Source organism: Gossypium arboreum, chromosome 11 (genome assembly GCF_025698485.1).
Source record: "Gossypium arboreum isolate Shixiya-1 chromosome 11, ASM2569848v2, whole genome shotgun sequence".
Lineage (NCBI taxonomy): Eukaryota > Viridiplantae > Streptophyta > Magnoliopsida > Malvales > Malvaceae > Gossypium > Gossypium arboreum.
In genome coordinates this window covers 135,760,672-135,777,835 of record NC_069080.1, presented here as the reverse complement: position 1 = coordinate 135,777,835, position 17,164 = coordinate 135,760,672, and the positions used below count along the sequence as shown (strand labels likewise).

The following is a 17,164-nucleotide window of genomic DNA, read 5'->3' as shown; positions in this document are numbered from 1 at the left end:
TAAAGAAAATTCTTTTACCAATAATTTTAAATTTTTTAAAATCTTAAAATAAATATAAATTATTAAAATATTAGTTTAACTTTTATAATTTTAATTCTAATTTAACAGCACTGGCCTATAAACACTTAATCAACCAAAACTTAATTGTTTTTAAATTATTTCAATTCAACACAGTCAGCATACTGTACTGACGAAAACATAAATAAAAGAAATTCAAAGTTAAATTATGATAAAAGGAAAACATCCCAATTCTTGTAATCTCAAATTAAATTTATTTAAATTTTGGAAATTTCCTTCCTTTATTAACAGTGAAAGACATGACATTTGGACCCAATCGAATTATTTTCAATTTAATTTTAGGAATGAATACTGTAAGAAAAAATTGCTCAAATATAATAACACCATAAAAATATAATTATAATATTCAATGAATCAACTTCATTACAATCAATCCCATGAAGTAACAAAGAATGAAATTAAAAACAAAACCCAATAATAAATCAATGGTACAAAAAAACCGCAAAAAAAAAATCCCATAAATTTAAGCTTTCAACAAAGCAAGAAGAGACACAACCAAAGAAAACCCAACAGCAGCGGTGGAAACGCCCACGGAGAAACCGGCACCGGCGTCTGGAGAAGGAGAAGGTGCCTCACTAACTTGTGCCGTGGCGGCGGTTAAGAATGCCATGAATAAAGCGACCAAAAGAGCCTTCAAGATGCTAACTTGAGCCATTTTTCTGAAGCGGAGAGAGCAAAAAAATATCTTTGTGAGACAGAAATTTGTTTGCTTTGTTTTTGGGGTTTGGTTTGATTTAGGGTTTGGTGAGGGGAAAGGAGAATATTTATAGGCGGAGAGAGTGGCGCGTGGGACCTACGTACAGCTGGGTAACGTTCATATAACGGCTAATAAATAAAGTCGACAAAAGAAAATAAATCGAAATTGTGTGAAACGTTCACTTAACGTTTATATAAAATTTGGTTAACTACCAGCTGCCACATCATCACTTCAATTATTCCATTTAAATTTTTAAATATAATATTCCTTCCATTTAAAAATTTTAATTATACTAAATATTTTTCAATTAAAATACTATTTCATATGTTTAATATTTTATGAAAATAAATTTGGAATTAATATAAAATAAATTAATAAAACATGAGATAAATTAAAATAAAAATATAATGTAATAGAATTAAAGCATAATACATCGAACGAATCAATCACTTCAAAATATAATTTTAATCGAATAGGGTTACTCTAATCTTGACAAAATAAAATAATTAAATACTTTTTCTCATTTACTTTTACTTTTGTAAAAAAGTTACTTTTTATATGTTGTTTTATTGATTAACTTTAACTTTTGAATCTTATGTTTTTTTTTCTTTTCTCTAATATATTTTTTCTACCATTTAAATTTTTACATGCCATAGGTTCTGTATTGATAGGTGAGAGATTTAACGTTATGCATGTACATATCGTGATAGTTCTCTAATACCCAGGGGGTCGAGAACGTATCACTAGCTCAAATATCTTGAGGGTATGAGCGTATTCTGGTGTAGTTGGTGGGATCGGTGCATTTATGCTCGATTAGCACTTCAATGTGTATTTGTTGTGTTGGTGGATTGATCTAAGTATCCATCATTGAGTATGATATATGTTAATGGGGATTAAAAATGTAATATTGCTTATTGTATACATATGTGCAGCTGAGATGAGATAAAAATGTTGAAATGATTCATGTTTGATATGTTAAACTAGATGCAAATACCTTAAGAGTGCATCGGAAATTATATCGAGAAATTGAGTAAAGCATTAATGTAAATAAGATGAAATGATAAATGATCTATTAGTATATATGTATCATTGATGTTAATGTGAAATGTTGATTGGTTAAGTTGGGTTATCTTGTTACTTATTTTTATTAGATTTATTATGTTTATAATTGAATTCAAGTTATGTTAGCACCACTGAGTAATCATTACTCAACGTGCATATTTATTTGTTTCTGTGCGTAAGTTGTGGATAAAAGCTATAAATATTTCATGGTCAAGCATCCGACTCTCCAATTCAAATAGAAAGCCATTACAATCATGTTTTGTACGTATATATGTATATATATGTTTTGAAGTCATATGACATGTACCTAGGTTGGTTGGTTTGATGCCTAATTTAGTTTTGCCACTTTAGGTAAGTGACCCATAAGCAAGGTTAGATTTTATCTTTTGACTATTAATTGATTATGCTTGTTTATGTTGGATTGATTGTTTGAATTGGTTTATTAAGTGTTTATGCATGGAATATTATAATTTGGTGATGGTTGAATGTGTTTAGATGGGTTAATTTGAGATTATGGTTTAAGGTAAGCTTTAGGTAAGTTTTGAGTTCAATTGCCTAAGGTTTTGGGCCGTTAGAAGTGGGAAATTTTGTTCATTTGGTCCTTAAATCTCAATACAAGGAGAACATGCCACAATATTAATGATAAAAAGAATTACTCTTAATTTTTGCATTCAAGAGCTCAATGCCTCGATACATAACTAATTAATCTCGAGACAATTGCTCCTAGGTCTCGGGACAAGTGGTCTTTGTCTCGAGAAAGAAGTACATTGAAGCTAAATTAGTTTTTTCCCTATTCTAAGTCTCGATATAAGAGCTCTTGTTTCGGGACATTCAAACATCGAACCAAAAATAGGAAAATATGAGAGGTCAATCTCAAGACATAAATGACCTTACCTCGAGACTCAACTCGAGACATGTTAACTTTGAAGCTAATATTTCCAAAATAATTTATGGACTGTCTTGAGATTCCCCATGTCTAGAGACATAACTTGAAATTTGACATATGAGTTTGGATTCAAGTCCTAACTCCAATATTAACTCATTATAACCCCCTGTATGTAGATGAAATTGATTCTTATGTACACCAAATGTTTTTTGTTGGTCATAATGAACAGGCTTATTGTTCTGAACGATGAATAAGAATTTACTTTTGCAAATTTATGTCAAGTTAGTCTGAGTTGTTTCGACAACGTAATGTAATGTCACACATTCGGACCCGACGATCGAGTTGGGTGTGGGGTGTCACACACAACCTTTTCAACTATGACTTCGCCCATAGGCAACATTTCACCAGCCATGGCACTCGCAAATGTATGTATGCTCTGCATGTGGCTCACCTCTAATCTACCTTGCCAATGATAGGTGTTGAGTCATTCTTTTGCATGGAACACAAGTAAGACCCACGTAGAGCTTTACTATGTCCACATTGATCCCACTATTGCTTATTTAGAAGTTCTAAATGTTTTCTAAGGGGCCAAACATGACAAGACCAGTGAAGACACGTGTTAGGGCCTAATGCCAAGGGATGATCATTCTTGCCTATAAATACCCCTCCTTAGCCTTGATAGGTTTCTTCTTCAACCTCTCTCTTTCAGCACTTCACCACCATTTAAACCACTATCTTGCTCTCTTGCCAGCCTATTCTATAATCATCACTCAGTTTAAACGAACAAGGATAAACACACATAGTTATAAATAAATAAACACGAAAATGATTTTACTTAATGAACACAAATTAAACACAAAAAAGCTTTAAAAAAATAAATAAATGAACATAAATAAAGACATATTATTCAAATTCAATTCATTTATAGTCAGTAAAAGTACTAGAGAAGCCCCTGTACTTAGCGGTAGATTGCATTTCGACTCTTTTGTTGAAAAATGAGCAAATTAGCCCTTATATATTCCAAAACGTGCAAATTAGACTGCCATTAAATTATCTGTAAAATGATGATGTGGCACGTTAAATCCTTGCTGAAAATGATTTTCATGGGTAAACTATAAAAATAGTCACCCAACTATGTCTTTTATTTTATTTTGGTTTCCAACTTTTAATTTTTTTGATTTAGTCATTCTGAGCTGATGTGGGCTTGTTTTATTGGTCTAGTAACAAAATTAGCTCTCTAATGTTTATATATTCCATTGATTTGATTCTAAATATAAAAAATGAACAAATTTAGCCCTCAATGTTTACAAAATTTGCCATTTTAGTTATAATTCTAAAAATTAATAAATTTAACTCTCAATATTTACAAAATCTATCAATTTAGTCCTAATTGTAAAAATTTTAAAAATATATTTTAAAGATATTCATTTTAGCCAATAAGTACCCAATTGATTAAATAGTAATTGGACTGAAGTGTATATCCACTTTGAGAAAACAAATTCTTCAAATTTCATTAGATTGATTGTTGAATTGACTAAATAGTAAATTGATTCAATTATTCAATAATAAAATTTGAATTCAAAATTTAGCTAACAAGACAAAAGCTGTAAAATAATTAGTTAAAATTTAATAAAAAACATATTTATGTAAATATATATTTAAAATTTTTGTTGGATTTTTAAACAAGAAATTGGGTTTTTCCTATGTTTTGATTGATTTTCATCTTTGTAAATATAAAATTTTTAAAATTTGTTTTACCCGTCTTATTTATGAATATTTCTGAGTCATTATTAATCAATGTTTTTAAAATGTAGAACCATATAATTTTACAGGTTAAATCAGTTGAATCAAGAAATATTTTTTTATTTAATTTGATATGAATAAAAAAATTATGATTAATAGTTAGGTGACCAAAATAGAATAGAATGAAAGACATAGTTAAGTGATTATTTTATAGTTTACCTATAAAAAAATAATTTTCAGCATAGATTTAATGTTCTATATCATTATTTAATAGATAAAATTTAAAGGATGATCTAATTTATGCGTTTGAAATATATAAAAGCTAATTTAGCCACTGTTTTAGTAAAAGGGCTGAAATTCACCCTAAATACAAGAGCTTATTTAGTTTTTTTTTTTTTTGAATCTAATTCAACCATGAAACTATCCAAAACTTTCTAAGTTGATACAATGCTAGAACTACTCATAACTCATCCTAGCTTTTCAATAGGAGGATAAACCCGCTCAAACTCACATCCTCTTGCATTGATAATAATATCAATGTCAACTAAGCTAAAACTTAATCCACTTTACTTGATACTTTTACTTGTATAGTCTTATATTCATCTCAATAAAAACTTACCATCCGACCATTTATCATAGTACATAATATTTTTTAGTACATCTTATTATATAATATTTACATATAAATGATTAGAATCGTCTTGCTTTACTTTACCATTACGGTTCTAGTTAAAAAAATCAATTCAAAATTAATAAATATAAAATATATGGAATTAGTCAATTAAGTTTTAACTCAATTGGCATAGGTATTATTGTTAATCCAGGAGGACCTGAGTTTGAATGCCTTGAAACGCATTATCCTCGTATTTAAAAGTTGGGGAGATGTTTTGATAGTTCTAGACATTAAGTAAAAAAATGCAGATATCAAATATTATGATTTTAAAAAATAATGAAAAAAACTTATTCAAATAGTTTAATTAAATTTAAATAAAATTCATTATCATTCAATATTAAAATTTAAAATCTCCTTATCTAAAAATTCAGTCAAAATCGTTAAAAAAATTCAAAATTTTGCATGTCTATCCCGCAAACCATGCGAAAACCAAACACGTAATTTGATTTTTAAATTTCGTCACTAAAAATAGCCATGAATTTTCACCTATAAAAGATCCTCCCCACCATCATTGTTCTTCAGACCATCAATAACAAAGCAAATAATAACAATCACCGGCGGATCCCCATTCGCCAGCAATTAAACGCAGGTCTCATTCATTTCCGGTGCGTTTAATAATCCCTTTATACGCCATGGACATGAAGAAGGTCTCCACCGCCATCATTGTTGCTGCTGCCTCAATGAGCGCCGTCATGGCTGCCGGTGCACCTGCTCCTTCCCCTTCCGCCGGTGGTTCTAGTCCTAGCTCCTCTCCTGCTTCCGCCCCAGCATCAGGACCAGATTCCAGCGTGGCTGCCGCAACCTTGCCTGTTCTTGGATCATTGGTTGGGGCTTCCATTGTTTCTTTGTTTTCTTACGTGCTACATGTATGAAAAATGAACACGTGAACGAATATTTTATTTTATTTTTTATTTTTTGTAAGAAACATGTGATGAATATTGAAAAAATTGAAATGGAGCTTTGGAAAGTATGTTGTGTTTATACATTTACTTTTAGATTTATTCAAAACAATGAATAACTTGAAAATAACAATGAATTATTGAACTAATAACTACTATGTAATTAGATAAATGTGGGTTGAAGTTGGAAAATCTTTTAAAGTAGTTGAATTAACTTTTAAGTTTTAAACATGAAAATATTAAAAGATTAAATAAATTTTTATCATTTTGAGGGATAAAGTATAATTTTATTATTGTTAATTTAAAATTTTAAAAATTATAAAAGAGCTAAATGAAAAAATTTTCATTTTAGGGGAGGCCGATGCCCTGCCAACCCATCCTGAATTCGCTCCGATAAGGTTAAAAATAGTGATTGGGTATGTGCTTGAATTCAAACATAGCTGTAACGGTGGTGTGAGGATATTAAGTTGGAAATAATTTTCTTTATCATTATTAGAAATAATATATAATAGAAGTTGTAAATTATTTTATTTTTATGAAATTATTAAAATATGTGAAGTTGTAATTTTATTTAATAAAATAATAACATGTATCATAATATTTTTATAAATATTTTAATTAATTAATTTATAGTCATTTAAAATAATTTATTATATTAAATGATAAATATACATTAATTTATTAAAAATAACAAAATTATTTAATTATTAAAAGAGAAATAAACAAAAAAAAAGAAGAATGAACATGGCATAAGGAGTATGGATATAAAACAAATGGTGCACGGATACAAATAGGCTTCAATAGAATTTTTGATCCGTTTTTTGGCCCAACTTAAAAAATGGGTTTAAAATTTTGTCCAAATTTGGCTTGAATAAAAATGCTAAAACTTGAGCTTGACCCGCCCTGTCTGTATTAAAATTAATGTTTCTCAGCTAATTGAAAATAAATTAAAAAATAATTTATAATAATACTAAGATAGGTACAACTTAGCAAGCAAATTCTCTAAAATAGTAGCAAAATTAACAATAAAATAAGAGTTATACAATATCCAATTAATAAGAACAAAATAATAGCAATATAATAGCGAAACGATACCAAAACAGTGACAAAACAACTGCAAAAATAGTGCAATAGTAGCAAAAAGCAGTAGGTTTTTTTTTACAAAGTTGGATTGGGCCGAGGCTAGGGCAAAAAAAGCTTGCCCAATCTCAACTTGTTTAGAAAGTAGGCCTTGTTTTTTTTTTAGAATAAACCTATTTTTCGAGCCTATATTTTTGCACAAATACTTTTACTTTTTGAGTGGGTCTTCGGGCTGGGTGACTTGGCCAATGATTAGGTCTAGATACAAGAGGAAAGAAAAAGTTAGTGGAGTTGTAATCCGCCAAAACTAAAAAAGTAAAGCTCAGTGCAATGAAATTGAATCCCATTTATGCATCCTAGCGATTGATTGCAACACAATTGGGCAATAAAGTGCCAAAATCGTGCCACACTGAAGGTAAACTTAAATCCAAACGAATTCTTGATTGGGTAACTAAAATAGAACAAAGACATAATTAGGTGACTCTTTTTATATACCGGTAAAAGATAATTTTCAACATATATTTAACCATTCACGTCATCATTTAATAGATAAAATTTAACGAATGAGCTAATTTGTATATTTCAAATATATAAAGATTAATTTACTCATTTTTTAATAAAAGAACCGAAATACAATCTTCCCCAAATATGGAAAGTTAACTAATAATTTTACATTTATAGTCCTATGTTCATCTCAATAAAATTTACCATCCAACCATTTATCATAATATATAATATTTTTAATACATTTTATTATATAATATTTACATATAAATGATTAGAATCGTTGCTTTACTTTACCATTAAAATTTCGTAAAAGAATCATATCGGTCCAAATTAAATTTTTATTTTAAAAATAAAATATATTCAAATAATTTAATTAAATTAAATAAAATTAATTATCATTCAAACTTAAATTTTAAAATCGCATTATCTAAAAATAGTTAAGAATATTAAAAAATTTGCATGTCTATCCCGCAAACCATGCGAAAACCAAACACGTAATTTGATTTTTAAATTTCGTCACTAAAAATAGCTATGAATTTTCACCTATAAAAGATCCTCCCCAACATCATTGTTCTTCAGACCTGCAATAACAAAGCAAATAATAACAATCACCGGCGGATCCCCATTCTCCAGCAATTAAACGCAGGTCTCGTTCATTTCCGGTGCGTTTAATAATCCCTTTATACGCCATGGACATGAAGAAGGTCTCCACCGCCATCATTGTTGCTGCTGCCTCAATGAGCGCCGTCATGGCTGCCGGTGCACCTGCTCCTTCCCCTTCCGCCGGTGGTTCTAGTCCTAGCTCCTCTCCTGCTTCCGCCACAGCATCAGGACCAGATTCCAGCGTGGCTGCCTCAACCTTGCCTGTTCTTGGATCATTGGTTGGGGCTTCCATTGTTTCTTTGTTTTCTTACATGCTACATGTATGAAAAATCAACATGTGAATTAACGAATATTTCTTTTATCTTATTTTTTATTTTTGTAAGAAACATGTGATGAATATTGAAAAATTGAAATGGAGCTTTGAATTGAAAAGTATTTTGTGTTTATGCGTTTACTTTTCGATTTATTCAACTAATAACATGAAAATAACGATGAATTATTGAACTAATAAATAGTATGTAATTAGATAAATGCAGCGGGAAGTTGGAATTTTTTAGGAAATCGAGATTAAAATATATATTTTATAACTCTAGTAAGGACTGGTTCATCGATCAAAATAGAAAATTCATCAAAATAGAAAATTTAGGAATTTTTTTTAATTACCTATCATTTGGATCCCTTTTACTTTTAAAATATGAGGAGATTATTGAAATGTTTATTTGATTTTGGTTGAAAATGTGTTATTCATAAAATATTACTTCATTAGAATCCAAGAAATTATATGGTTTGATTCCTCAACTCCAATTAGGGGTACAAGTCCACTTCTTCCCATACTATGAGTGAAAAAGGAAAATGTAAAGACTACCATTAAAGCAGCTCAAGGAAGACTTACTATATCCATGTATATTATGTCCTTTATCTCTATGAATATGAAATAAATATGAAGGAATTTAAATTTTCCATTACTGTTCACTAATAATAGTGGAATTACTAGCATAGTCACTATTGATGAATCACTTCAATAAATCCATTTATAACAAGCTCTTATATCGAGTAAAATCGAGAATCATTAAGCATAAGCAAAATGTGCAGTAACACTTTTGGAAGTATCAAAAGAATGTTACTCACATGTATGAACACTCAGAGACTTTCATCTGTCTGTAAATTTTAATTAACTAAATTTAATTAATTGTAAATTTTAAATTAATTACATGTTGAATTGGAAAACAAAAACCGTTCGTCTCCTTTTTCTTTTACCTTTCTTTTTCATTTTGACTAAAAAAACTATTCTCATCCCAGTTGGACATTCCGGTTGGCATTTAAAACCTATTTGGATTACCACGTATGATTGTCGTTAGGGAGGTAATGGAGATGAACGGTAAAGTGATTATTTCGTAACAAAATGATAACTATTTTTACAATTTACCTTACATTTAACTTATGTTTTTATGAATTTTGGAGAGACTAAACCAATTTAAGAAAGGGTGTGAAGCCCTTATCAACCCCATCCTTTTGCCTCCTACCACTAAAGAGGGTGAAGATAGGAACAAAGACAAAAAGGATGTTTAAATATATTTGTATTTGTTTTATAGTTGTAATTAATTGAATTCTGTATTATAATTAGTTTATTTATAGATATTTTATAATTGAATTTTCTTTGTACTTTCTGAATTTAAAAAAAATGAAATTGACTCATGTTAATTTTGTGGTCTATTTTGCTATTAAAATATATAGTATGGAAAGACGTCCACTGACGAAAATATTCTTCATATACTTCATGATTGTTCCAAAGTTGAGGAAGTATGGATACAATTCATTCGGAATTCATTTTACTCCAACTTCTTATCTATATCACTTTTATTTTGGGTGAATGTCAACCTTTCTAATAAACTAAATTTATAATTCAAAGATGTTAATTGGATCATCCTGTTCGATATACTATGCTAGTTTGCATGGAAACAGAGAAATTCTTTTGTTTTTGGAAATGTTCCTCATAATTCTGGTATGCTTATAAGATTGGCTTTGAGTTGGGTTGTGAATGTTAAACATAATAGGGAACTAATGATCAAGGTCAAAAATCGAATCAAACCAAGCACCTGATAGCAACCAATAGCTGGTTGCATCAAAATGAACACATACAGTGGAAGGAAACCTCATACTAGACTTGCTCGCTCAACTGAGATTGCTAGAGACAACCATGGTAGATGGATATTTGGCTACAGTCACAATATTGAGAAATATAGTGTTGAATAAGCAGAACCTTGGCCAATCTATAGTGGACTTAAATTGCTTTGGTGCGAATGGTGGAAATTGGTTGTTTTGGAGTGTGATTGTTTAACTGTAGTTCAAGTAATCAATGATGGCTATAAAGGGCGTAGTGAACAGAACACTAAGGGTGTGTTTGTTTGGTTGTATTTCATTTTTCGGAAAATATTTTCCTCATTTTCTAGTGTTTGGTAGCCTGAAAACCTTTTCCATTTGGAAAACATTTTCCAAATCACGCGTAAAATCCTTTGGGAAAATGTCTTACCGTTTCAATTTCTGTAAGACATTTTCCCGTGCTTCTCCTTCATCCAGGTAAGGCCCCTTCTCTTGTTGCTGGTATTTCGTTTCCTTTCTCCTTCTCTTTCTCTCTTTCTCTCTTTCTCATGCAATCTCTCTCTCTCTCTCTCTCTTTCGCAGGCATTTTCCTCTTCCTGCATAAAGCTTTTTTTTTCGGGTCTTGGCTTAAGGTAAAGCTCTACCCTTTCTCAAATCCAATGGTTTCTCAGGGGTTTTATTTTGGTAATATTTGAAGTAAAAGAAGCAGTTACGCCAGAAAGAAGAAAGTTAAGCTTGAAAGCAGCAAAGCCAGATTCGGATTCTATAGCAGCTCCTATTGAGTTGCCTCTCCTGGGGTCAAAGAATCCAGTGAAAGCAGAACTAGCGCTTAAGGAAAACGCGTAGAAGCAGGCAAGTTGATTCCCATCTCTGAAGGTCAGTTGGAAAATTCCCATTCTCCTAGGTACGAAAGAAAGTAGGCTATTCATTTGCATCGAGCAAGCAGTCGCCACCTTCAACCTAGGTACTTACCTTAAAAACAAATATTAATATATATGAATGTTGTTAAATTTCACAAATACCTAAAGTATTATTTTGGACCTAACCAATACTTTAAAGTTCAAGGAAGATTTCATCAGTGTCGTGTTATTCGAAGAGTGTAATGCTCAAAATGTATGCTACGTAGTGATACTAAAACTCATTCGTAATGACCTTAAGAAGTTTTTGTCGACAATGAACCCTGTTTCTTCTAATTGAGCTATGTTAATCCACAAATTGTATGGTTTTTTTGGGTTTTTTTTTAAGAAGACTTTATGTATGCAACTATGGTTTCTAGACATGCTGAAATATTGTGCCATACTATTAGAATCAAAAGTATGGGAGGACGTAGATGTAGCTATTTATAATGATAAAAAGTTGTTAAATGAATGGAAATACATGTTTATGGTTCTTACATTGCTGAGTCTTTTTGTGATTCATATTTATCGAAAAATAAAATGCATTAATAGTTTACATCGAATATCCGAATTAATCAAATTTGAAGTAACTCGAAAGATTGAACATTGGATATTGAACATTGGATAATCTTTTTATCTTCTTCTCTAAAAGGAATAGGTATGAAATTGAAGTTACATTATCTTGTTGTTGATTTAAAAATGTTTTTTTCCTATTTGGATGTAATTCAGAAACATAAACATGTAAAAGGAACGATTCCCGTAGCTCTTATTTGCTTTGCTTTTTCTTTGATATTCAATTCCTCATTTCTTCTTTTGTCATCAACTTGAGCTCTTGCTCCACCTTCGATATCATCAATTCTTGATATCTTCAATTGGTAAACTTGATGGCTCCTCTTTATTTTCTTCTCCAATTCTTTCGTACTTCAACCAATCCATCATAGGATTCAAAGCAAAAGCAGTTTTCAAGCGATAAGAGTATGTGTTCTTTGTGAATACCGTTTGTTAAGTTTGTGCAACTCAAAGATTCGCAAGCATCACTTTAGTCTCTAAAGCATTATTGGTTTGGGAATAATTTCCTTCCACCTTTAGTCTCCAAAGATGAACCACCTCCTTTACTACTTTCCTTGACTTTCTCTTGGATGTTTCACCTAAGAAAACAAAAATATTTATTTGTTAAAAGGATCATAGATGGTCCAATCGGTTAAATCATCAATTTTAGTTATTAAGATGGTTTGTTCTATTCAACCTAGGTACTTACCTTGAGCCTTGATCCACTATTTCTTTATATACGAAATAGCCTTTGTTTTGTCATCTACTATCTGTGACAATCTTCCCCATGGAAATACCATGTTGACTCCTTTACGCCCAAAGCAAACTTCTACCGCTTATTCCTGTTTGATCGAACTGTTTTGAAAAGCGTACTTGCTTGGATTTAGGTAATTTAGTTGGATGTGCAATTATTCAATTGTAGCAATGGTTTTGTCTTGTCGGTGTTTAACTTTCAAACTAGATACTTGTGTAATCCTTAACCTTCTCCTTAAATGATTGTTGTTGTTGCTTGTCTTCTTGATTCCTCTTTATTTGTGGGATTATTCAATTGCAGCAATGGTTTTGTACTGTGCAGTGTTTAACTTTGAAAACTATATACTGTGGTGTGATGTGCTTAGTCTTATAGGGAAAACACTTATGGTTACCTGATGAGCTCAATTGCTGTTTGCAGGTGTGAACCTTTCTCAACATACCCACGTACTTATGATTTTATTCATGTAGCTGGCATTGAATCACTAATAAAGCTTCCTGGTTCAAGCAAGAGTAGGTAGATATAACGTTGACAACATCCTTCAATTCTCTTTGCATTTGTATGAGCAACTGAAGTTTCTATTCTTTATCACTTTGGTTATGCGAGAAATTGCATGCCTGTTTATATTATACTTTATTGTGACTTAACAAACCTTATTTTCTCCATGTGAGAGAACAAAACTCCATTCGACTACCTTAGAAAATGACACTGATGTTTAACAAATTTGACTCTTCTCCATACCACTTGTGTGTTTTTCTGTCAATATTTTTTACCTTTGCCAATGTTGACCTGTGTTTTTTGAATTGGGATAGATGGATACTACAATATAATGAAATTTAATAAACTACGAATAAAATATCATTTGGTAGGATACTACAATATATCATTTGTTGTAATTAGCCTGTGTCCGGAGTCAAGCCTGAAATTTTATGCCTTCTTTGTTTCTTTAGCCGATTTTATGCCTGAAATTTTAACTGGTTTTTTTTTTCTTTTGATCTTTCTTCAGATTCACCTTCTTGTTGCTGTTCGCAAGATTCTGTTGTTGTTTCAGATAATTAATCTGTTTTTTAATGGAATTTTTGTTAGATTTTTCTGCTGCCGATTCGATGGTATGTATTGTGAATTAGATTCTCGTGAAATTTTCTTTGTGAATCGAGATTACTATGTAGGGTAGTCATGTGTAATCAAATTATTTATGCATTGTCTTTGCAAAGCATGTGTGGATAGCTACAATAAGGTATGTGTAAACTGCTTTGGCAAAATATGTGCTAATTGTCCTTGTAATGCTTGAGTAAATCGACTTGAGTAATTCTCTTGCTATTGGCTCTATTTATAGGATGTTCATTCTCTTTGAGAGGTGTGCAATTAGAATGCTAGAAGATTGAATCATCTTTCTCTAACTATTTATTTCCAGCTTTTCTTTGATTTTTTTGTGTTGAGATTTTCATATTCACTATAGTATTGAGAACTCTCGTGTATTGATCAGAGACTGATATTGGGTGTATGCTAGTTGATTTCTAGTTCTCTATTAGGGGCAGCATGAATTCTAGTTGTATTAGTATCGATAAAAATAATAAAATAAAATAACATTTAGCATGAATTAATGATATTATAAAATAAAATAATAAAATAATATCAAATTAAAATATAAATATTAATTCTTAATTCATAAATTTAAATATAATAAATAAATAGTAACCATAATTTAACCTAAAATAATCTATACTAACATAGATTTAATAAAAATTCGACATTATTAAAGGTTTTTTTCAACTTTTTAATTAATAAAAATAATTTCAGTTGTTATAATTATTTTAATAAATATATATCTTTAAAGTCTTGACTTTTGGATATCTTCATGAGCTACTAGTGTATTAGATATCAATTTTCATATATGTATGTATGCACTTTAGTCATGGTAGCTTTATTCATATATGTGATCTTATGAAAAGCTTGCACCTTTTTTGTAGTGATCAAATATTTGTGTGGCATTGTTTTGTGTAGATGGATCGTAGTCAACATCAAAATGTAATTGCTACAGTCGTGGATTCAGTTTTAACTTTTGGGGCTCTTTGGATTAAAAAATTAAAAACTAGGAACGAAATTAATTCTCACCCTCGTGTGAATCTAGATTATGAAAGAGAAAATTATATTAATAATATTTTATATAGTGGTGACCAACATTGTATTAATATGATAAGGATGAGACCGATTGCCTTTTTTAATATGTGTGATATTCTTAGTAGGAATAATTTATTACAATCAACTAAATCTGTGAATATTAGGGAGCAAGTACTGATATTTTTACTTATAATTGGTCATAATGTAAGGTTTCGGGTGATTGGATCTAGATATTATAGATCAACTGAGACAGTTCACCGTTACTTTAGGATTGTATTGAGAGCTATTTTGAAATTGTATAAACTAGTTATTAGATCACCTGATGAGTCAACTCCTAGTGAAATCAGAAACAATCGAAGGTTTTATCCTTATTTTAAAGATTGTATTGGAGCATTAGATGGAACTCATGTTCGTGCATCCGTTCCACCTAGCATTGAAGGAAGATTTCGTAGCCGTAAAGGGGAGACGACACAAAATGTATTGGCTGCCATTACATTTGATTTGAAATTTTCCTATGTTCTAGCTGGTTGGGAAGGTAGTGCACATGATTCTTGTATTTTAAGTGATGCACTTTCACGCCCAAGAGGATTAAGAATTCCAGAAGGTAATAATTATCATTAAATACCAAATAGTTCTAATAAGCTCATAATTTATTAATATTAATTATGTTTTGTAAAATTGTAGGCAAATATTATCTTGCTGATGCTGGATATGGAATTCGAAATGGATTTATTACCCCATATCGTGGGGTCCGATATCATTTAAAAGAGTTTAGTGCTCAGGGGCCTGAAAATGCAAAGGAACTCTTTAATCTTCAACATTCATCATTGCGAATTACTATTGAACGTGTTTTTGGGATTTTGAAGAAACTGTTTCGTGTATTAGATGCTGAACCATTTTGGAATTTTCAAACTCAAGTAGATATAGTTTTGGTTTGTTGTATCATTCATAATCATATATGGGAGTTGATCCTAATGATTTACTTAATCAAGGATTATACGAGGAGTCTAAGTCTGATTTGATAATACCAACTCTTATGGAGCGAGAAGAAAGAGAAGAAGCAAGAGAATGGTCTGCTAAGAGAGACGAATTTGCACAAACTATGTGGACTGATTATATGGCTAGAAATATTAGGTAGGTTTAGGTCTTAGGTTTGTTGTTTCTATGTTATGTATGTTTTAGTATTAAAATTGTTCTTTTTTTTGTTAATGTTTGTTGGATAATGATATTAAAATTTTAGTTTGTTGGATTTTGAAATTATTATGTCTTGAATTTGTTAGATCTTGATTATGTTAAGCTTGTTAGATATTGAATTTATTATGTTTTAAGCTTGTTGGATATCGAAATGATTGACAATGACAACTATTAATGTAGAATGAGTAAGGGCAACAAAGAAGGGACCTCCAAGCAATTCAGGTGGACAAAACCGATGGAACATGTTTTTCTTGAAATTCTAATAGAGTAGGCCCAAAAAGGAAATAAGCCTTTTAATACTTTCAAAATAGTTTCTATTAAACGAGTTGTCGAAGCTATTTCTGAAAGATTCCAAGTCTAATACGATGCGAAGCATGTGGAAAATCATTTGAGGACTGTAAAAAACCAACGGCAAATTATATGCAAAATTCGAGGTGAAAGTGGTTTTGGATGGGATGATAACATGAAAATGATCACATGTGATAGAGCGACATATGATGCAGCAGTGATGGTAATATATGTATATATATGTTAAGTATATTTCAATTGTTTTATACTTGTTATTCGAATTGTGTATAATATCCAACAGGCACACAAGAAGTATGAACCATTTTTGAATAAAAGCATTGATCATTATGATGAAATGGCTTTGGTTGTTGGCAAAGATATGGCAACAGGGAGTTTTGCCAAAACATTTGCTGACATAGATTTGGATGATGGTAACCAAGATTCAGTGCCTCTAGACTGCTACAATGAATAGGATGAAGAGGTAAGAACAAATGTATCTTCATCTGGCACATCCAAACGTAAAATAAAAAATGTTCAACAAAGTGTCGTTGATGAACAAGTTAAATTTACTGCGGATAAGACACCACAGCTTTACGAACAAGTGATGTCGATGGAGGAAGAAGGATTTCATGATGACTTCTTATGTTCTGTGTTTGATTATCTAGTGAGTCATGAATCCGAGGCCAAAGCTTTTTTAGTTAAAAATAAGAAGCATAAAAAAATTTGGCTTCAAAAATTTTCTCAAGGTTGAAGATATTGATACTTTTATGTGGTGTAATATTTAGTTATGCACTTGGACAATGTTGTTATTATGTGGTGCACTACTAATTATGCATTTGGATAATATTATTAATTTCTAGTATTAATTGTGGTTTGAAAGCTAATTTATAATTATTCAATCCTTGTTTTTATTTTTTAACAATATTACAAATAATTTATTTGACTTTGGTTGTTTTCAATTTATGAAGGCTAATATTGTAGCTTAATAATTGAGTATTATTATATATTTAATTTAATTTATTTATTTATAAATAAAT

General features: G+C 30.5%; 2 protein-coding genes across 2 annotated transcripts; both read left to right on the top strand.

Moving 5' to 3' along the window:
* The first annotated feature begins 5,639 nt into the window (after positions 1 to 5,639).
* On the top strand, positions 5,640 to 6,106 carry LOC108473300 (arabinogalactan protein 23-like). The gene has a single exon (XM_017774803.2). The coding sequence runs from the start codon at positions 5,772 to 5,774 to the stop codon at positions 6,009 to 6,011; it is 240 nt and encodes a 79-aa protein (XP_017630292.1). The 5' UTR covers positions 5,640 to 5,771; the 3' UTR covers positions 6,012 to 6,106.
* A 2,080-nt stretch (positions 6,107 to 8,186) lies between these two features.
* LOC108471914 (arabinogalactan protein 23-like) lies at positions 8,187 to 8,663 on the top strand. Its single transcript, XM_053021627.1, has one exon. The coding sequence runs from the start codon at positions 8,315 to 8,317 to the stop codon at positions 8,552 to 8,554; it is 240 nt and encodes a 79-aa protein (XP_052877587.1). The 5' UTR covers positions 8,187 to 8,314; the 3' UTR covers positions 8,555 to 8,663.
* Positions 8,664 to 17,164: the final 8,501 nt, after the last annotated feature.